A 22801-nucleotide genomic window follows, 5' to 3' on the forward strand; every position below is an offset into this window, starting at 1 on the left:
GTCGCCTTCCCCTTATAGCTATTCCTAGCCAAGTAGACTCAAAGTACGTGAGAAATTCTGCTAGGACTTCTTCTGTTCCATCGTCTAGTGAAGCCATTAATTCATTAAATGCTTCTATGACATCGTCCTTTGGGACGAACGCCAGTGCTGAAAGTTTTTTTATTACGAAAGTATTCACTGGGTCACTATACCAATTTTCTAGGCCACATGGCTGAATTTTTCTCCAAAGGCATTGACCGAAATGGAAAAAGCATCCAGATGTGTGAGAGTTTGGAAAATGCTTTTGTATACTACTTATTGCAACCTTTTCAAAATCAACAGTTATAGAAATAGGCTCCATAACACGGCCTTCTTTAATCTTAGAAAATATCATATCATATGTTCTTTGAATTCTTTGTAATTTTTGCACACACACGCACACACACACACAAACACACATATATACCTACATGCATACATAATTATATAATTAAATCAAACTCAAACTCAGAATGAGAAAAAGCATTGTGTGTCGCTCATAAAATCAATGCTAGGACTGCAAACTCTTAGAACATCCCGGGTTAGTGCAACAAACCATTAGTTGTGTATCTGCTTGCTAATTCTATAATTATGAAGGCACGGTTAAGAGTGGTTAGCACGTCGGCCACAGAGTTCTGAGATCCACGGTGGGTTCTAACCTTCCCGTGTATAATTTGCATGTTCTCCACATGGCTGCGTGGGGTTTTTCAGTTTTACTACTCAGTTTTCCTCCCACATGCTAAAAAAACATGCATGGTAGGCTCGTCGAACGCTCTATATTGTCCCTAGGTATGATTTGCGAGCATGAATGGGTATTTGTTTCAGTGTTCCCTAGTGTTGTGAGGTGACCAATTCAGGGTTTCCACAGTTACACACTGTCCTCAAAATCAATTGATTCCACATTTTCCTTCAAAATTGAGTGCACTTTTGTAGGTAAATAAATGATGTAATTATCATGTAAATAATATTTACAAAAGTATTAAAAAACAAAGCAAAAAAACAATGAAACATCTTTTTTACTTGGCAAAAATTCAAAACTAGTAATGATGCTGGCATTGGCTGCGACAACCCTTAAGAGCAAGGGTGTCAGACTCGGGTTGGTTCGCGGGCCGCTTTAACGTCAACTTGATTTCACCATTTTAGATATAATATTTAGATATTTTTTTTAATAAATGGATTAAAAGAAATGAATTAAAAGCCCAGAATATTCAGTTTTTTATAGATCTAAAACAATGTTTATTTATTTATTTTAATATATTTTTAGATTTTATAAAATGATTTTTGAACTAAAAACAGAAAAAAAATCATTAAAAAATTACAATTATTGATTTAAAAAGGGGAAAATCAGGAAATGTAATATAAATCTATACTCTTCATTTTAATTTGATTCTAAAACAGAAAGTCGGCACTCATGATTTACTTTCCCGGGCCACACAAAATAATGCAGCGGGCCATATTTTGCCCCCGGGCCGGGACTTTGACACATATGCTTAAGAGGGAGCGCGGTACGGAAGATGAATGAATGTTTCGGTGTAGAAATGTAAACGTGTAAATTTGTTAATATTTCACTAAAGATTTTCGTCATTTGTATCACTCAGTTGATTGAAATTGAATAATTTAAAACTGCACACTTTGTTCCAAACCCCCTCGTTTGTAATTTTATTAATTTCAATATCCATATCGTTTTTTCTTCCGGCCATTTTTTAAATATCAATCAGGCTTATACATACTGCAAGTTGACTTTACTTCCTTGTACAGCCAGATAGAGGAACTATAAATGCTTTGTGGTTGTCACTGTCAACACTCTTATCGACTCCTGTCCCATTCGGCATTGTTGAAGGCATGATCAAATAACAAGAATCATTTTTAAAAATTGGCTACCGTGAGCCGTTTATAGGATCGGTTCGACGTGGAAGGTAGGTAAGGTAATTATGTTTAAAATACCATTTTTTGCAGCTACTAAGTATTCTGTAGTTTATGAGGAGCGAGAGGAAATATTTTCCTCTCTAACGAGAAAATATGATAAAGCTGAACGCAAGGACCTTAGTTAATGCACGTAAACCGGGCAGAGATAATGTCGTTATAGGTGTGCATATGTTGTTTGGTAAAATGGATGGAGGAATAATTATTGAACCACTGAGTACTACTACCGCACCCATCATGACGAAAGAAAAAAAATACAAACTTGCAACTTGGCGGCTTGTACTGTATGTTTGTGTTAATTTGGTGAACTTAGCTTTTGATGAACAAGCTTGTGCTACAATATTTTGCACGGGGTTCAATTGAAAAGGCCAAAATTAGTCTTTACCTATGCAAATGTGTTGGCTGTTAAAAATGAAGGAAGGAATAAAATAGTCATTGTGGATTTTATCAATGCACTGCCGATTTGGGGTGTGTGTAATTTCCTTCCGTGTGCACGCAACGCTTTTAAACTCAAAAATGCCCTCAACGGTCAAATAAACAACACCATATACTTATTCAAACATTGTCATAATATACAAAATTAAACAATGTCGCCGGATTTTAAAAAAGACATACTTCAATCCACGAGTACAATAGAAAACCTACCGAATGCATGCATGTACATCTATGTGAATGTATGTATATATGAAGGCCTTCTCTGCTGGCCTAAGAAATATCTGAATCATATATTTTGTCCATCAATTCTTATTATTCCAAATGGTCTGGTAGCTTCCTTTCATTGCTTTCCCCCCTAGTTGCACTGCTTCCAGATGTGTGTTTTCATATTGAAGCATTTAACCACATCACATTTCAGCCATTATTTGTTGCCAGGATCAGAAATCTGCCTCAAAGCCTTCACAATCAGTTCTGCGGGCTCTGCTGCATTAAACTATACTGTTGCTTTTAACCAATCAGATTTCGAGGTGGCAACCCCACAATGCTTTTTCACAGCCATTGGCATTTTGCTGGCTGGGATACGTCATTGCTTTCACCAACTATGATTGGCTAGCTATAGAGAGTAGGCGGGCCAAAGCCATAGTGAGGCAGCCAGAGATCGCAAACTCCACCCACAATGGCCGACAGAGGCAAAAACAAATGGATTTGGTTTAAGATTTGCTCACAAAGCTATTTTACAGACAGACTTTTCCAGAAAAAAAAATGGACATCATTAAGAAAGGGTGGTCAACTCCGAAGCTAGCAAGCCTGTTACAGCCGGGAAAATGATGTGTGCGCCAGTTTCAGTGCGCCAACTACAAAGAGCTACGAAACTGTATTTGGAGCAAGCTGCACAAGCAAATATATTGTTGTGTTGATACAAAGCCATTTTTAAGACGGACTATGTGACAGCATATTTAGATGGCGCCCCGGCGGATGAGTGATTAGCTAGTCAGCCTCACAGCTCTGGGGTCCTGGGTTCGAATCCAGGTCGGTCAACCTGTGTGGAGTTTGCATGTTCTCCCTTGGCCTGCGTGGGTTTTCTCCTGGTACTCCAGTTTCCTCCCACATTCCAAAAACATGCATGGTAGGCTGATTGGACACTCTAAATTGCCCCCAGGTATGGGTATGAGTGTGAGTGGTTGACTGTCTCCTTGTGCCCTTTGATCGACTATCCAACGATTCCCCCGCCTCTGCCCCGAAGTCAGCTGGGATAGGATCCAGCACCCCCCGCAAGCCTTATGAGGGTAAAGCAGTTCAGAAAATGAATGAATGAAGTAATATTTAATGAACAAAAATGTTAACTTAAGAGGTTGAAGTTTTTATATTACTTATTTTTATGTTACATGAACCAGAAGTTGTTGGAGGTAGGCGGACATCATCATAAATCTATACATATTACCATTTCTGAGAATGTTTGTGTGTGGATGTATGTATGAATGTATGTTGAATATATTTGACAAAACGGAGAGAATACCGTGCATCCTATTTAAATGCGGTTTTGAACAGAAAATTGCAAATTTACAGCTCTAGAATGTTAGCGCAGTTAATTTTTGAATTCCGATCCCAGTTTTTCAAAAAATCGATTTTTCTAACAATGAGTCCAATTTTTTAGGTCAGGAAAGTGCACCTTTGTGCCATTTTTTTCGGTACCTGCAAAACTTTGAGACCAAAAGTACTTTGTTTTCTAAAAGTTCAACAGTATTTAGACTCTAAAAACTGTTGAAACGATCTAAATACTGTTGAATCTATCTAAATACTGTTGAAACTATCTAAATACTGTTGAAACGATCTAAATATCTAATATAAAAATATCAATAAGAGCACTCATTTAACACATCAATAAAAGCACTCATTTAACACCGGCTGCTGCCATTGACTGTCATAGGCGTCCAATGAACCTTCATTCTCTCTGGGAGAACTTGCAATGTTGAAATACTTTAGATTAGATGGTCATTTTTATCAAACATCAAAATATCAATAAGAGCACTCATTTAACACATCGGCTGCTGCCATTGACTGTCATGGGCGTCCAATGAACCTTCATTCTCTCTGGGAGAACTTGCAATGTTGAAATACTTTAGATTAGATGGTCATTTTTATCAAACAAATAAAAGTATTAGTATACTTTTAGCCCTTATTATAATTAGGGCTACATTATAATAAAAGGCAATAAGTAAAATTAATTTATTAAAAAAAGACAAAGCAAATTCACAGATGGTGTTTTTATTGAAGCAGTAAAACTTAAAAATTCTAGCAGTAAAACTTACAAATTCTGTACAAAAATTACAAATACAAACTTACAAATTATGTGCAAAGGGAATTCAGAGATGGGAGTTTTTATTACAAATTGTATGCAATGGCTTGCAGGTACTCTATATTTATTGGACGCCTATGACAGTCAATGGCAGCAGCCGATGTGTTAAATGAGTGCTCTTATTGATATTTTGATGTTCGATAAAAATGACCGTCTAATCTAAAGTATTTCAACATTGCAAGTTCTCCCAGAGAGAATGAAGGTTCATTGGACGCCTATGACAGTCAATGGCAGCAGCCGATGTGTTAAATGAGTGCTCTTATTGATGTGTTAAATGAGTGCTCTTATTGATATTTTGATATTAGATATTTAGATCGTTTCAACAGTATTTAGATCGGTTCAACATTATTTAGATCGTTTCAACAGTATTTAGAGCAGGGGTCTCAAACTTGCGGCCCGCGGGCCAACTGCGGCCCTCGGGACGATAATTTGCGGCCCCCGTCTTAATATGAAAGATTAATGTTCGTGCGGCCCGCAAAATTGATATTAATGACACTTGTGTTCGGAGCAATGTTCCCTCTAAGCTGCACGCGTGCGCAATTGGCCACTACTCTCGTCTTCTCTGCGCAGTAGCAATCATATGGCACGCAGTAAAAAAAAAAATCGATTTTTTTTTTTTTTAATTTTTTTTTTTTTTAATTTTTTTTTTTTACCCCTTTCCCCATGATGGCGCCGTTTAAGTGGCAGCCAGTGGCAGTAGCTCTGTCCACTCATGTTTTTCGTGTTTTACAGCATGTTTTACATGAAAAATTAGAGGGAACATTGACATGCACCTGCTTGTGGCAGGTGTGATACTGGTGTGCCCATAGCGAGCAATGATGATGTCGTGACCGGATGATTCGCCTAAAGACGTTTCGCCGACGGACGTTTGACAGACGGACAGGTCGTACTAGTATTTGTTAGTTTAATGATTAAATACAAATACTAGTATTTGTATTTAATCATTAAACGCTGGTTTCAGCTGGATTTGACCGAATTTGAGAGCATTTTGAGCCGTTTGGCGAATGGACGTCTATAGACGTTTTTTTGCCTCCATCGCGATATCATCCAGTATTTGTATTTAATCATTAAATGCTGTTTTAGGATGGATTTGACCCGATTGCTGTCATTTTACGGCTCGGTTCTGCTACATCTGCCTGCCCAAGAGTGCTTATTCCCGGACTGCCATGCCCGCCCAAGAGTGCTTATTCCCGGGCTGACATTGATGGTAGACGAACATTGATTTTTACTATAATTTGGACAACACCGGCGGCGGGCCGGATTAAAAATCCTAACGGGCCGTATATGGCCCGCGGGCCGAGGTTGAAAAACTTGTACACACACGATCCGGCGGGGCGAGCGTTCGAATCCCGTTTCGGCGAAACCTCCGTTCGGCCGAATGAACGTTCGGTGGAAGGTCCATTCGGCGACCTGCCCGTCTGTCAAACGTCCGTCGGCGAAACGTCTTTAGGCGAATCATCCGAGTACCGATGATGTCGCTCACACTGGTACTCAGTGCGCTCAGGGAGGTTGTCTTTCTGCTCAGACCAACAAAAAATTAGAGGGAACTTTGGTTCGGAGCTGAATGAACCAATCACGGTGAGGTATACGGCTCTGGAGGGCGGGACATCGGCCGGGCTGTCCAGTGCCTCGCTCACTCACTCATTCATTCCTCCAATCAGCTGGGCGGAGGAGAAGCCGTGAGGCCGATCACTCCGCTCGGCGCGCACACTCCTCCGCTGCTCTCAGCATAGAACTGAATGAGGCGCTATGATCCGTGATCCAGCCTGTGTCAGTGTCTGTAGCCATCTCCGCGATTGAAACGGAGAGCGAAAGTGCACATGCGCCACAAACCCGCGCGACTGAATGTGAAAGATCAACCCGAGACTCATTCCAAGTGGAAAAACATATTACAGAGCCCCAGAGATGTCTCTTTCAAAGCCTGCCGTGAAGAGAAAGGTCGGTGATGAGCACAGACAGTTTCAAGAAAAGTGGGGAGTGCAATATTTCTTTGTTGAACACAGGGGCACCCCGACGTGTCCCATTTACACTGAAAAAGTTGCGGTGCACAAGGAATACAATTTGAAACGTAATTGTACTACGAGACATGCTGAGGAGTACGAAAAATACCAGGGAGATGAGAGAGCCAACCAGGTTGCCAGTCTTAAAACACGTCTTCTGAGGCAACAGGATTTCTTCAAGAAGGCTACCAAAGACAGTAATGCAGCAGTCAAAGCTAGCTACGCCGTTTGTGAGTTGATTGATCCTGTGCTAAGTGATCCCAAATGGCTCATGGACTTAGCTTTTCTTGTTGATATCACACATGAGATTAATGTACTGAACAAGAAGCTACAAGGCCAGGGGCAACTTGTCAGTGCTGCCTATGACAACGTGAGAGCATTCTGCCCTAAACTTGTGTTATGGAAAGCCCAGCTCTCTCAGACAAACCTTTGCCATTTCCCAGCATGCAAGGCTCTCGTGGATGCAGGCACACCATTCAGTGGTGAGAAGTATGTTGAGGCCATTTCGAAGCTACAGGAGGAATTTGATCACAGATTTGCAGACTTCAAGACACACAAAGCCACATTTCAAATTTTTGCGGACCCCTTCTCCTTTGATGTGCAAGATGCCCCTCCTGAGCTTCAAATGGAGCTCATTGACCTGCAGTGCAACTCTGCACTCAAAGCCAAGTTCAGGGAGGTGAGTGGAGAAGCAGACAAGCTTGGGCAATTTTTGAGAGAGTTGACCCCCAGCTTCCCTGAACGTAGGTTCAAGCGGACCATGTGCCTTTTTGGGAGCACATACTTGTGTGAGAAGCTCTTCTCCACCTTGAACTTCAATAAGTCCAAGTACAGGTCCAGACTTACTGATGAGCATCTTCAAGCTCTACTGAGGGTCTCCACTGCTTCCTCCCTCAAGCCAAATGTGACTATGTGAGAAGAAGCGCTGCCAGGTCTCTAGCAGCAAGGAGTAGGCAAGAGAAGCCGTGTTCAGAATATTTCATGTTCAATGTTCCATTCAAGTTCAGAAAGTCAAAGGTTAAAGAGCTGTTAATACAGACATTTGAAACGGAATAAAAATAATTCATTTTCTCTACTTAGCCAGCCAGTGTATATCTACTGTATGCTCATTAGTATTATTTGGTTTTGTATTACTGATTGATTTATTTTTTATTCATCTTTAAGTTAATTTATTTAATTCATTATTTTTTGTTAAAAAATAAAGATATTTGATAACGTTGGAATGTTTTATCAGTGCTTTTCTTGTGGAAATCCTGATGCGGCCCAGTCTCACCCAGACTCGGCCTCTAGCGGCCCCCAGGTAAATTGAGTTCGAGACCCCTGATTTAGAGTCTAACTGATTTAGAGTCTAAATACTGTTGAAACGATCTAAATACTGTCTAACTAAAAGTATACTAATACTTTTATTTGTTGGATAAAAATGACCGTCTAATCTAAAGTATTTCAACATTGCAAGTTCTCCCAGAGAGAATGAAGGTTCATTGGACTGCTTCAATAAAAACACCATCTGTGAATTTGCTTTTTAATAAATCGACAGTAGATGGTTGCAGCCGATCAGGCGACCAAAAGGGGACAAAAAAGACCGGCGACAAAAAAGACCGGCGACCCAAAAGACGACGACCAAACTTCCGGGCGACCAAAAGACCGATGACCAAAAGACCGGCAACCAATCGACCGTGTACCAACCCCACCACAACGATAAATTGAGGACTCATCGGGGGGGAGATGAACTATATTAATTAGGCTAGATGGACAGACATTCCGGTGAATTATAGAATGTTGTTATAAGAAAAAGTGAGCTATAACTATGAGTAGATCTTTTAATGTCTTGACCCTTCTCAAAGTGTTGATCCAAACATAAGTTATATGCTGTAGAATATTTTAATCCATGTCAGTTATGGAAAAAAAAAATCTGAATCTTTGTGCAATCAGTTATCATCCTCAAATATGTTTGTTTCCCTCATGTTCCACAAAGATTTGAGAGATGGCGCATTGGGTGCAGCACGGAGAGATGACAGAGTACAGGAAGAGTATGATCACACGGGAAATGGAGATGGGTATGGTCATGACAGTCTTTCGGCAAAAGGCAGAGAGGCTCACTGTTCAAGTCATCATGGAAACACGTCAGGTTGCTTGGACACGCACTGCAGAAAAGACTGATGGTGTCTGTAAGTACTTTATGCCAGTATTTCCCAAGCACTGTGGTGCGGCACACTCGTGTGCTGTGAACACTGGTCAGGTGTGCCTTGGGAAATTAAGTCATACAGTGGTACCTCGACATACGAGCGTAATCCGTTCCGAGACTGAGATCGTATGACGAGGTTCTCGTAACTCGAGCGGACGTTTCCCATTGAAATGAATGGAAAAAAATTTAATTCGTTCCAGCCCTCTGAAAAAACACCAAAAACAGGATATTGGATTGGAAAAATGTTTTATTTCTTCTAATTCCCCATCTATTAACAAAGTAACACATAACTAGTGGTTTAATAGAAATAAAGTGTTTAATCTAACTAAAATTGGGCGGATTTCGCCGAGGGGAGAGGGGCACAAAAGGGGCGGGGGGCTTCGGTTTTTTTTCCACACGACGCACTCGTAAACAGAACAAACACTCCACCCACACGTTCGCTATCGATGGGCTGTTTGCTGTCGTACTATTCCCTTGAAAATATTCCGAAAATGATGCACACAAATGTCCTCACAATCGGAGAACGCACGACCACTTGCCAACGAGCAGCAGTCTTATCAGCGATCGCACCGCTGCTCATGGGAGCTTCGGGGGCGCTGGCTAGTGGCTCCTTTTAGCTTGTAGCATCTGTGTTCGCATCCCCTCGAACGGCGCCTATGATAGAGTTGCTACCGGGGATGCTGTTGCGAGCCAGTGCCCCCGATGTTCTTATGAGCAACCAACGAGCAGAGTCTTTTATCAGCGATCGCCCCGCTGCTCATGGGAGCTTCGGGGGCGCTGGCTAGCGGCTCCTTTTAGCTTGTAGCATCTGTGTTCGCATCCCCTCGAACGGCGCCTATGATAGAGTTGCTACCGGGGCTGCTGTTGCGAGCACGAGTATACCTCATTACCCAGAAAGCCCTCTTTTCCCCGCGCATGTGCATTGTGCGTTTCCTGGTCTGAATAGCTCATCCGGTGCTCGTACATATTGTTATGCATTAAAAAAATGCCATGGCAACCTGGCTTGGTCGCATCACGAAATTTTGACCGCATCACGGGCGAATTATTCGATCGAAATTTCCCCCGTAAGACGAGCATTTTGTATGACGAGGTACCACTGTACATTGTAATATTCCGAGAGCAAAATATTATTTTAAAAGTTTAAAATTGAACTATTGCTAGATTAAAATAAAAATATGATGAACATTAAATGATGGATTATACAAATCATAAAATGGTAATTTTGTTGCTTCTTTTCATGTTACGTAAACCGGAAGTAGTTTGGCTTCACGGGAATCAAATTTTGTTGTCTGTGTGATCACAAAACTGCTCTTTGTGTAAAAAAAGTTGTTACAAGTTATAAATGGTTTTCTTGTTTTACGTTACTTTAACCGGAATTTGTTTGGTTTTAAGGGCATCAACTTTTGGCAACATAAAATCTGTTCGAGTACAACATTGCTTTTTACATGATATTACTTGAACCGGATGTTGTTTGGGGTCTGCACCAACTTTTGGTGACATTAGGTTGGTGTGAAAAAATTGAACTCGGAATAATTTTAGGTTATTATTTGATTTCTGTCAATCAAACTTTGTTGAGAACGACTTTAGATTGTTAATTTAGGCGGCATAGTTTTAAATTATAAGATTTTCAGATGGTGGTGTGCCTTGACATTTTTTCAATGCAAAAAGAGTTCCGCAGCTCAAAAAAGGTTGGGGAACTCCTCTTTATCTGAAGATATAGTACTTTATTTTTTTTAAAGCAGCACAAAACCACATACTTTATCATTGAAGAGCGAGTCATGGTTTGCAGCACAATTCTAGGCACAAAGCACACTACCTCCGTCTCCATATGCAGCTACACAGTTGTGTTTTCATGTAGTAAAATGCGATATAGTAATATAGTTGTATTAAAGGCAGTCACTGAAACACCCTAATGAAGGCCTATAGTGTGTGGCGCTTGTCTGTAGTTGCTTGCTCGTACCCTGTCTGTCAACCAGTTCTTGGTGTGACTCGACTACTGCTAGTAGTCAGCATTCCTGCAGCTATCATGAGGATAAGTGGCTTGGGTAATGACTGAATGAATGTTTGAATGACAAATGTGTTTTGTCATTTGCCAGCGTCATTCAAGAAAGGGTAGGTAAAAGTGATTAAATGTCAGTCCTCATGTAAGACAATTTTATTGACTAATAGTTCATGTGCTTCTTCTGTGTTTCAGTGGATCTATTTGAGATCCGAGAGGTCCGTCCAGGGAGAAATTCAAAAGACTTTGAGCGGTTCAAAGATGGCAGGGATAAACATGACGACAATACCTGCTTTACCATCTTCTACGGCTCACAGTTTGTTCTCAACACCTTCAGTCTGGGAGGTGGGTTCTTCATCTAAGGACACCATAATTATAGTTTTCCACCCTATTTACTGTGTGGGCACAGACTTGTTGAACTTTGTTTGCAGTCGCTCTCTTATGATTGGTAGAATCGTCTTTTGTGTCTTTCTTCTTCGGGGTTCAATTGTAGTCGGTAGAGGTAAGATCGGGCTGAAAAAATCCGACCCGGGCCGTGGGTATTAGAGCCCGGCCTGGCCCGAGCCCGGCGAATTAACTTGATTTGCCGGCTCGAGCGCGTCGAATTAACTTGATTTGCCGGCCCGAGCCCGAAGCAAACCCAAAATTTCATATTTTATTTGTGAGGACTCACTCGGCACTCCCTAGTCGGGAGGAGGAGGGGTGATTTATGATTACAAATTAAAGCCTGTCTTTTGTAATGAAATCTAAGTTAAACAACACTGTATAAACATTTACATATTTTATATGATATAGGACGATTGCAACTCTTTAAATGCCTGCCCAGCTTTGAGGTGCCAGTCTTTTTGCTCTCGTATGAAAGCAAAGCGCCACATTGACTACATTCAGCAAAGCCAACGCAAGTTTCTGTTGCATATTCAACAATCAATTTGAAGCTTTCCCACACCTCACTCTTACCGGTGCATGTTTGTCTTTCCAGTTCTCCTGTCTTTAGTTTATCCTTAACTTCTTGCTCAAAATATATGCGGACTTGCGAAGGGGAAGATTATTAAGAGCGCAGCGTTCATGTGACGTGCGCAGAGCATGCTCTGGCTCTGTGGCTCCAATTGCAATTACATTACAGCGCCTTCCCTATTTTATCCAAAGTATTTATTTTATAACAAATATTCCTTATTTTAGTATCCACACATCATTTTAGTATACTTTTTTTCCGCAAGAGAGACCCGATCTGAACCGAAAGTAATGATTGACATTTTAGGCCTGACCTGACCAGAATTTCGGGTCGGGTCGGGTTTGGGCTCGGGCTAAAAATTTCACCTCTAGTAGTTGTCAAACGAACAAGTGGTGTGTTACACCCTTCTCCAACCTGTCTAATTAGTAAGCATTGAATGATTGCTGCTGTGGCCGAAGACACCATATGTTCAGCTGGCATTGATGCTGAGCCATGTGGTGGGCTAAAGCTATCAGGCGTCGGGTTCATTAGCTTATAGCGACTTTAGATGATGACTAAACATTTTAACTTGGGTTAAACGTGTATATGTGGTTTCTAGTATATTTTAATTTTTCTGTTTAGTTATTCCTTCTCTTTATATTTTTAGTTTCTTTCTGTCACCCTAAACCTTCCTCTGTCCAGCTGCACTTCCTGAATTAAAAAAAGCCTTATAAGACACTCTGATTTAGCATTCTCTGGGTCTAAGTAGCTAGCTTAACAGTACTGTTGAATGTCTGATAACCAATCTGAACCCAACCTCCACCGTCCACCCCCCTCAGCTGACTCTGTGGAGGATGCATATAAATGGCTGATTGGGCTTGAAATGTTAGTCCAAGAAACACTGATTGCTCCTACTCCAGTTCTTATTGAGAGGTAATCATACACCACACACTCCTAACTATACAGTATGTGCAAATAGAGGACAGTCAATTCTGATCGATCAAGGTTTTGTTTTGTTTCAAGCTGGCTCAGAAAGAAGATGTATTCTGTCAATCATAAGAAAACAAACAGGTACAGTTTTCAGGCTTATTATTTATTTGATTTACTCAGGCACACTGTAGTTATATAACATAAAGGAGGGGTTGGGAACCTTTTGGGAGCAGTACAAAAATACATATTTTTAAATGTAATTCCTTGCGAGCCGTAGTCGTATAACTTAAAAGCAAAAAAATACAATTCGATGTGTTCACTTTTTGTAATTTACACACTTTTAAAGTGCAATACGCCTCTGAATTCCTTTAATAACATTGTTACGCAGTTGCTAATCAATGAGTATTTTTTACCATTAACCATTAACATTTATCATTGGATATTAAACACACTGCAGAACCCACTCTCTCCACAACGGAGAATTTCTTCCTATTGAAAAGTATGAAACTAGTGGACTTTGCAATTGATCAGGTGTGCTCAAACTTTTTTTGCTCCAACATCTACTTTTTAAGGAGACAACATAGCGTGATCTACCTTTTTTTCCAGGCCACTGAAAAAGCTCAGCAGTTACGTATGCTGATATTCTTGGAAACACTGCATGAATCAACATATGTAGTGTGGACATGTACTAATCGTGACAGCTCATGACCCATACTAAAACAGTAATACCTCGACATACGAGTGCCCCGTCATACGAGCAATTTGAGATACGAGTAAAATTTTGAGCTAACATTTATCTTGAGATACGAGACAAATTTTGAGCTAACATTTATCTTGAGATACGAGACAAATTTTGATATACGAGCATACAGCGGGCGCGAGAGCCTGCTCATAAGGACATCATGGGCACTGTCTTTCCGGTCGCTCAGTCCCTCGAGTAATATCTCTACGAGCACTGGGCGGAGCGTTGCATTTTTTCAGTGTTTTTTTTTCTCGTTAGTCAGTGCGAATGGGGGAGCTTGTTTGCTAATACGAGAGGAGTACTACTTCACGGGCAAGTTGGCAAGTGGTCGTGCATTATCCTATTGTGAGGACATGTGTGTGCATCATTTTCGGAATATTTTGAAGGGAAGACAAAAGCAGACAACCCTTGATAGGTTGCATCTGAAAGTCAGGGTGGAGACAGGGCAAATAGACCCAACCCGGAAGAACAAAGGTATCAACATTTTAAACAAAATTAGAATTAAGTTTATTCTAAGGTTAGATTAAACCAATTTTTGAGTGTCTGCATCGTAATCCAAGTTCATTCAAATTTGTTTGTCATGTTACGAGCGCGTTGCCGTGCAAAAAGTCCCCCCCCCTTTCTGTCCCGCTCTCCCCTCCGCGAAATCCGTCTAATTTTAATACTATTTAACACATTTTAGTACTATTAAACCACTAGATATTTGTTACTTTGTGAATAGATGGCGAATTAGAACAAATCAAAATGTTTTTCCAATCCAATATCCTGTTTTTGGTGTTTTTTCAGAGGGTTGATACAAATTAATTTGTTTAGTTCATTTCTATGGGAAACCTTCATTTGAGTTACGAGTAAATCGACATACGAGCTCAGTCCCGGAACGCAATAAATTCGTATCTCGAGGTACCACTGTACTATAATTCAATAAATTGATCAAATCACTGCCATGCGAACTACCACGTCGAACTTGACGATAGTACAGAGGTGTCGAACAACTAGACAACACAAAGAGAAAAAAAATTAAACTGTGAGAGTCAAAGATCCACACCCGCGGAGATGATTGCTGGTCCCTTATGTTAGAAACGGCATAAAAAAATCCAATCTGATAAATTCTTTTAAAAATATTTATTTTATTATTTTTATTGGGCCCTGATAAATTTGAGTGTGCTTTAAGAGATTAAGAGAGAATAAATATAAGAGAAACACGAAACGAGGCAAAGAGCCACGGTATATACAAAATACTATATTAAGAAAAGAGCCGCATGCGGCTCGAGAGCCACGTGGTCACTACCCTTGGACTAGTAGCTTGCTATCGATGTATTTAGCACTGCTGCGATTAATAGTCCCTGATGACTGTGGCCAGTTCACGCATACGCAAAAACAAAAACAAATAAAAAACGATTAAAGTGGCACTAGAGGTAGTGTCAACCCCATGGTGGTGCAGCGTGACCGGATGATTCGCCGAAAGACGTTTCGCCGACGGACGTTTGACAGACGGACAGGTCGCCGAATGGACGTTTGGCCGAACAGAGGTTTCGCCGAAACGGGATTCGCGCGCCCGCCCCGCCCCCGGATCATGTGTGTACAAGTTTTTCAACCTCGGCCCGTTAGGATTTTTAATCCGGCCCGCCGCCGGCGTTGTCCAAATTATAGTAAAAATCAATGATTCATTTCCCTTTGCCGCTCATCACTCTCAATTTATTAGTCTACCGTCAATGGCAGCCCGGGAATAAGCACTCTTGGGCGGGCATGGCAGCCCGGGAAAAAGTACTCTTGGGCGGGCAGATGTAGCAGAACCGAGCCGTAAAATGACAGCAATCGGGTCAAATCCAGCCGAAAACAGCATTTAATGATTAAATACAAATACTGGAGCTCTTTGGACACTAGAACCGAGCCCAGGGAAGTGAATTCCTCGGTAACATGTCGCGATGATGTCGCGATGGAGGCAAAAAACGTCCATATACGTCCATTCGCCCAACGGCTCAAAATGCTCTCAAATTCGGTCAAATCCAGCCGGAAACAGCGTTTAATGATTAAATACAAATACTGGAGCTCTTTGGACACTAGAACCGAGCCCAGGGAAGTGAATTCCTCGGTAAAATGTCGCGATGATGTCGCGATGGAGGCAAAAAACATCCATATACGTCCATTCGCCAAATGGCTCAAAATGCTCTCAAATTCGGTCAAATCCAGCCGAAAACAGCGTTTAATAATTAAATACAAATACTGGAACTCTTTGGACACTAGAACCAAGCCCAGGGAAGTGAATTGCTTGGTAAAATGTCGCGATGATGTCGCGATGGAGGCAAAAAACGTCCATATAACGTCCATTCGCCAAACGGCTCAAAATGCTCCAAATTCAGTCAAATCCAGCCGAAAACAGCGTTTAATGATTAAATACAAATACTGGAGCTCTTTGGACACTACAACCGAGCCCAGGGAAGTGAATTCCTTGGTAAAATGTCGCGATGGAGGCAAAAAACGTCCATATACGTCCGTTCGCCAAACGGCTCAAAATGCTCTCAAATTCGGTCAAATCCAGCCGAAAGCAGGGTTTAATAATTAAATACAAATACTGGAACTCTTTGGACACTAGAACCGAGCCCAGGGAAGTGATTTCCTCGATAAAATGTCGCGATAATGTTGCGATGGAGGCAAAAAACGTCCGTATACGTCCATTCGCCAAACGGACGTTTTTTGCCTCCATCGCGACATCATCGCGACATTTTACCGAGGAATTCACTTCCCTGGGCTCGGCTCTAGTGTCCAAAGAGCTCCAGTATTTGTATTTAATCATTATATGCTGTTTTCGGCTGGATTTGACCCGATTGCTGTCATTTTACGGATCGCGACACCATCGCAACATTTTACCGAGGAATTCACTTCCCTTGGCTCGGTTCTAGTGTCCAAAGAGCTCCAGTATTTGTATTTAATCATTAAATGCTGTTTTTGGCTGCAATTCTAGCCCAAGAGTGCTTATTCCCGGGCTGGCATTGACGGTAGAATAATAAATTGAGTGATGAGCGCCAAAGGGAAATTAATCATAGATATTTACTATAATTTGGACAACACCGGCGGCAGGCTGGATTAAAAATCCTAACGGGCCGTATATGGCCCGCGGGCCGAGATTGAAAAACTTGTACACACACGATCCGGGGGCGGGGCGAGCGCACAAATCCCGTTTTGGCGAAACCTCTGTTCGGCCAAACGTTCATTCGGCCGAATGAACGTTCGGCGAAACGTCCATTCGGCGACCTGTCCGTCTGTCAAACGTCCGTCGGCGAAACGCCTTTCGGCGAATCATCCGAGTACCGTGGTGCAGTATCAACGCGCAGCTTCCGTTGGTGCATGTAGCAGTGCTAGAAGTAGTGTCGACCACATACAAAGTGGGGTGAAATGCGGTGCTCCCATTGGTGAGTGTAGTGGCACCAGAGGTAGCGTAAGTGCCAAAGTGGTATGGAAACACGACACTCCTATGAGTCCCCTCAGCACTCAGTTCTCTCTTCAGCGAGTTTCACATTTTAGAGAAGAGCCACATGCAACCATCAAAAGAGACATATATGCGAGCCTTAGGTTCCCGACCCCTGGTATAAAGACTAGCCAATAGCATTTCATTGCACATTTTGTTTTCATGCACTTCCATGTGAATTTTACAGCATATCAATCAAGGAGCTGAAGACTCTTCTTCCTTTGCTCAATTACAAGCCCTCCAGTGCTCGGTCCCTGAAAGACAAATTATTGGTATTGTTTTTGTTTTTATTTATATAGTTTTCGTTTTATGTCTATTGTTCAAAATGCTTTAAAACTGTTGTAGACACGTAAGATTGGTTCATCAACTTTTTCCTAGCATAGACAGACAAACAGAGTTAGAGACATGCGTGTGACAACAGATTGCTCTTGCTATGCCCGTTGCCAAATGCTGTTTTGTGTTCAGATCGACCATAACGTTGCCAAAAGTTGAAGTCTGTGCCCCAAAAACACCATCCGGTATACGTAATATAAACTTAAGTAATATAACAACTTTAACCTTGTAATTTTTACGACTTTTTTTCTGGTAATATTCGGTACTTCAACCACCTAATATTACGCCAAAAGTAGTTTTGTTTGCCTAAATGAGTTTAGTTTGCCAAAAGTCTCAGCCCATTAAACCAAACAACTTCCTATTCATGTAAAATAACAACAAAAAAACCTTTAGTGTCATAATATGATTTTATTCCTGTCATATTACAATGTCTGATTTATATTTTGTGGCAGGTTCGCCATTAGACATTCCCAAATTTAGGCACAAATAAAGAGGAAAAGACATTTATTCATTAATTCATTCATTTATTTTCCGTACCGCTTTATCCTCACCAGGGTCGCGGGGGAGGGAAGACCCGATTTATTGCAAAGTTTGGCATCTTTTATAGGCTAAGCACAGTACAGTGAAAACATGAAGGACATCTACTTTCTTTCGTCATCGTTTTGGCCAAAACACAACGTCCGATATCTTTTTTGGTAGGTCAGTCCGACCCCTGCTCATATAAACATAGGATGCCATGAGCCACAATATTCCACAATAGTACTACAGCATGAAGGAAGGAAGGAAGCATTTAACCTCCTATGACCTGGCATCCACATGTGTGGACATCACATTTTTGGTTGTCAAAGACTACCATGTTACATTTTGGACTACAAGGGCCTGGTGTCCACTTATGATGTGGACATCATTTTTCTCAGAAACTACATCAGGTAATAAGATAATTATTTGTTTTTACACTGATCAGGTCCCAATTAGCCTAAATATCAAAGAAAACTAAAATGCATGCCTTGCAAGAGTTTGGGTCTTAGGAGGTTAAAGCGACGACTCCTTGGCATGGCCTTTCTGTACTGAACGGCGAGATGGAGAGACTTTTACTCTTTTGGAGTTCTTTTTAATATTAAGTGGATGAGATGAGATGATGAGAATTTGAAGTTGTTCAGTGTGTTTATGTGAATGTGTTCGTGTTCGTCTGCTAATGTTAGCTTCTTCCTTACTCTACTGTACCACTGCACGAATAGAACAGGTTTTTGCATGCTCGGTATTCATTTAATTACATCACTAATTAAATTTCTTTTCAAGTGTTTAGTTGGTAGTTTTTTTTGAGAACCATGAACAAATTGCAAAATTTACATATAAAGTACTGCTCTACTTACGAAATATTCAATTTATGAAAAAAGTTTTGGAACCAATTAATTCCATAAGTAGAGGTACGACTGTATATGGGAAACTTATTTTTTGTCATATTTAAATATTAATCTGTTAAGATTAGAATTTTTCGACTTCTTGTCAGGTCATTTCCCGCGGCACACTGATCATTGGTCATGGAACACCAGTGGGCCGCGGTACAATGGTTGGGAAACAGTCTGGTAGAGAAAATAAATGGATAGCATGGTCACTAGTACTTATTCATGCTTTTTTTCCACAGGAGATAGGAGCAAAACATGATTGTTTGAACTTTGAGCAGTTTCATAAATTGTACAACCTTATAATGTTTGAACAGAATGAGGTAAGTATTACTCATTTGATTGTATGACATGTGCACAGTATACTACAACCATATTCAAATGAAGTTGGGGCATTGTGTTAAACATGAATAAAAACAGAATTCAACTAGAATTTGTAAATCATGTTTAACCAATATGAAAGTCCTGTCAAGTCAAATTTAAATTAATAAATTATTGGATTGGGCAAAAGTAAACGAGCCCTGACAAATGTAAATAAATAAAACAAGAGAGTACCTGTAATAAAATAAGGCTTTTAAAAAACGGCCTGCCCTGTCAGTTTTAGGTTTTTGTAGGTGTGTCCGTCTTGACTGTCAATCAACTACGTACTTGCTCACGCTGATGTGGTTATCATGGTTCCTCTGTCAAGACAATTGTGCATCTTTTAACCACCTGAGTCACAATACAATCTTGAAGGAGAAGACAGCGTGTTTCTGAATGTTTCTGTCAGTCTGCAACAGAATGTTCAGTATTTTATGCTTTTAAAACTTCAGAGTACGTATTAGTCTTTCTGCACGTCTAGCATTGCCCGTTTTAAACTGGAAAAAAATCCGTCTTTTGTGTAAAATATAAAACATTGAATAAAAATCAACACATAACAATGAGTCAATGCCTAACTATTTTTTACTATATAGGAACAGTCGTACAACTTCAATTTACACCCATTCTAGTCAAAGTTTACCCCTTGACCGGTGAGCTGAGTTACGTGGCATAAAATAAAATGAAAAGTGCTGTTAATTCTGCTTGAGGCTTACAAAACTATATTTTGTAAATTCCTCACTTTCTGCAGAGATGGCTTTCGTACGTCTTTGTTATTGGAAGGGTTGGTATGTCCCATTAGTTGACTGCAACGTCGCCCAAAAAATCTTTTCACGTTCGTCCTTCTATCTTTGTCTTTATCCCACTTGATTTTTTTAGGGGATTGTAGTCTCCTCTATAGGAAATAAAGATTGACATATTAATATTCCTTCATTCATCTTCCGTACCGCGCATCCTCGTAAGGGTTGCCTATCCCAGCTGACTTCCGGCAAAAGGCAGACTACACCCTAGACTGGTCGACAGTCAGACGTAGAGCACATATACACAGAGATAGATAGATATAGATATAGATATATATATATATATATATATATATATATATATATATATATATATATATATATATATATATATATATATATATATATATATATATATATATATATATATATATATATATATATATATATATATATATATATATATATATATATATATATATATATATATATATATATATATATATATATATAAATAACAACAACAACCAGGCTTATTGTATCTTACTTTATGAAAAGAACTGCATGTGTGGGTGTCGCAGTGTTGACAGGTAGAGCGAACTTCAAAATGAACAAATGAGTTTGCATAAAAGATGAGATTCTGAACAGCACTTACTTTCAAACAGATTTCATGTATTTAGAAGTCCTCAAAATCACCTAACTGAAATGTTCAAGCTGATAAACTTTGTTTTTGGCAAAAAAAAAATCATTAACTGCTGGAACATGTTTCGAAAGAGTTAGGGAAAGGTGACAAAAAAGACTGAGAAAGTTTTGTAATGCTGCACAAAAGGACACTAAAAAATAATCCAAAATCAAGATGGAAGTCCTAGATTTCTAATAATGAATACTTATCAAACATCTGTTTGGAACATACCAAAGGTACTCCACGTGTTACAAAAGTGTTGCTTCTTACTGAAAGAGTATGGTTTATAAACTGACCTCCATGCATTCCAGACCTGTCTCCAATGTTCCCTCTAATTTTTCGTTGGTCTGAGCAGAAAGTCAACCTCCCTAAGCGCACTGAGTACCAGTGTGAGCGACATCATCGGTACTCGGATGATTCGCCTAAAGACGTTTCGCCGACGGACGTTTGACAGACGGGCAGGTCGCCGAATGGACGTTCCGCCGAACGTTCATTCGGCCGAACGGAGGTTTCGCCGAAACGGGATTCGCGCGCTCGCCCCGCCCCCGGATCGTGTGTGTACAAGTTTTTCAACCTCGGCCCGCGGGCCATATACGGCCCGTTAGGATTTTTAATCCGGCCCGCCGCCGGTGTTGTCCAAATTATAGTAAAAATCAATGTTAGTCTACCATCAATGGCAGCCCGGGAATAAGCACTCTTGGGCGGGCAGATGTAGCAGAACCGAGCCGTAAAATGACAGCAATCGGGTCAAATCCATCCTAAAACAGCATTTAATGATTAAATACAAATACTGGAGCTCTTTGGACATTAGAACCGAGCCCAGGGAAGTGAATTCCTTGGTAAAATGTCGTGATGATATCGCGATGGAGGCAAAAAAACGTCTATATACGTCCATTCGCCAAACGGCTCAAAATGCTCTCAAATTCGGTCAAATCCAGCCGAAAACAGCGTTTAATGATTAAATACAAATACTGGAGCTCTTTGGACATTAGAACCGAGCCCAGGGAAGTGAATTCCTCGGTAAAATGTCGTGATGATATCGCGATGGAGGCAAAAAAATGTCCATATACGTCCATTCGCCAAACGGCTCAAAATGCACTCAAATTCGGTCAAATCCAGCTGAAAACAGCGTTTAATGATTAAATACAAATACTAGTATTTGTATTTAATCATTAAACGCTGTTTGAACGAACGTTCATTCGGAGACCTGTCCGTCTGTCAAACGTCCGTCGGCGAAACGTCTTTAGGCGAATCATCCGGTCACGACATCATCATTGCTCGCTATGGGCACACCAGTATCACACCTGCCACAAGCAGGTGCATGTCAATGTTCCCTCTAATTTTTCATGTAAAACATGCTGTAAAACACGAAAAACATAAGTGGACAGAGCTACTGCCACTGGCTGCCGCTTAAACGGCTCCATCATGAAGAAAGGGGTAAAAAAAAAAAAAAAAAAAAAAAAACGTTTTTTTTTTTTTTACTGAGCGCCATAGGATTTCTGCTGCACAGAGAAGACGAGAGTAGTGCGCAATTGCGCACGCGCGCAGCTTAGAGGGAACAGTGCCTGTCTCCCATTAAAACTGTGTGGGACATTATGAAGTATAAAATTAGCCTATGGAGACCCAAGCCTATTGAACAACTAAATCTTACATCTTTTTAGCTACACAATGCCAAACCACATTCTCCACGTATTACAAAAGCTTTGTTTCTTACTAAAAGAGTATGGGTTATGAACTGACCTGCATACATTCAGGACCTGTCTCCCTCTAAAACTGTGTGCGACATTGTGAAGTATAAAATTAGCCTTTGGAGACCCCAGCCTATTGAACAACTAAAACTGTACATAAAAAAAAATGGAATGACTTCCATCTACAAGGCTACAATTAATATTTTCTCACTCAGAAAATATTTTCTTAATGTAGTTCAAAGGAAAAGATAACATTATAAAGTAGTAAACGTCACATCCGTTACAAATTATTTGAGAAGTTGGAATATTAAATGTCTTGTGTTCATCTAAACATAGGTTAAATATGATTTGTAAATCATTGTATTCTTTTGTTGTTTATGTTGAACACAATGTTTCATCTTCATTGGAATTGGGCTTGTAGTTATGTAGTATTTTAATTTCATTTTCACTTAGATTCTAGAAGAGTTCAAAAAGGATTGCTCATTCATTTTGGGGTAAGCTCCTTTTTTCAATGTTGGAAAGTGACATTTGTCTTGCACATACAATATAGAGGGACACTGACTTATTGATATGGATTCTCTGTTAGACTATGTTCTCTTTTTTTCTGCCATAC

The 22801-nt window shown here is 40.3% G+C and overlaps 1 protein-coding gene across 7 annotated transcripts in view; it reads left to right on the forward strand.

Annotated features, from left to right (window-relative positions):
* The first annotated feature begins 1558 nt into the window (after positions 1-1558).
* The window catches only part of plcg2 (phospholipase C, gamma 2), a 94798-nt gene continuing 73555 nt past the window's right edge, over positions 1559-22801 (forward strand). Inside the window, exons 1-8 of one of the 7 annotated variants that reach the window (XM_077596527.1) lie at positions 1559-1934; positions 8708-8900; positions 11112-11261; positions 12687-12780; positions 12871-12918; positions 17173-17257; positions 18964-19044; positions 22642-22682. In XM_077596527.1, the coding sequence (XP_077452653.1) occupies positions 8717-8900; positions 11112-11261; positions 12687-12780; positions 12871-12918; positions 17173-17257; positions 18964-19044; positions 22642-22682 (683 nt within the window). In that variant the 5' untranslated portion in view covers positions 1559-1934; positions 8708-8716. Of the gene's footprint in view, positions 1944-8707; positions 8901-11111; positions 11262-12686; positions 12781-12870; positions 12919-17172; positions 17258-18963; positions 19045-22641; positions 22683-22801 lie in introns of those variants that run through there. The other 6 variants (XM_077596523.1, XM_077596521.1, XM_077596522.1 and 3 more) reach the window with 6 other exon arrangements.

This window comes from Stigmatopora argus, chromosome 3 (assembly GCF_051989625.1).
Source record: "Stigmatopora argus isolate UIUO_Sarg chromosome 3, RoL_Sarg_1.0, whole genome shotgun sequence".
Taxonomy (NCBI): domain Eukaryota; kingdom Metazoa; phylum Chordata; class Actinopteri; order Syngnathiformes; family Syngnathidae; genus Stigmatopora; species Stigmatopora argus.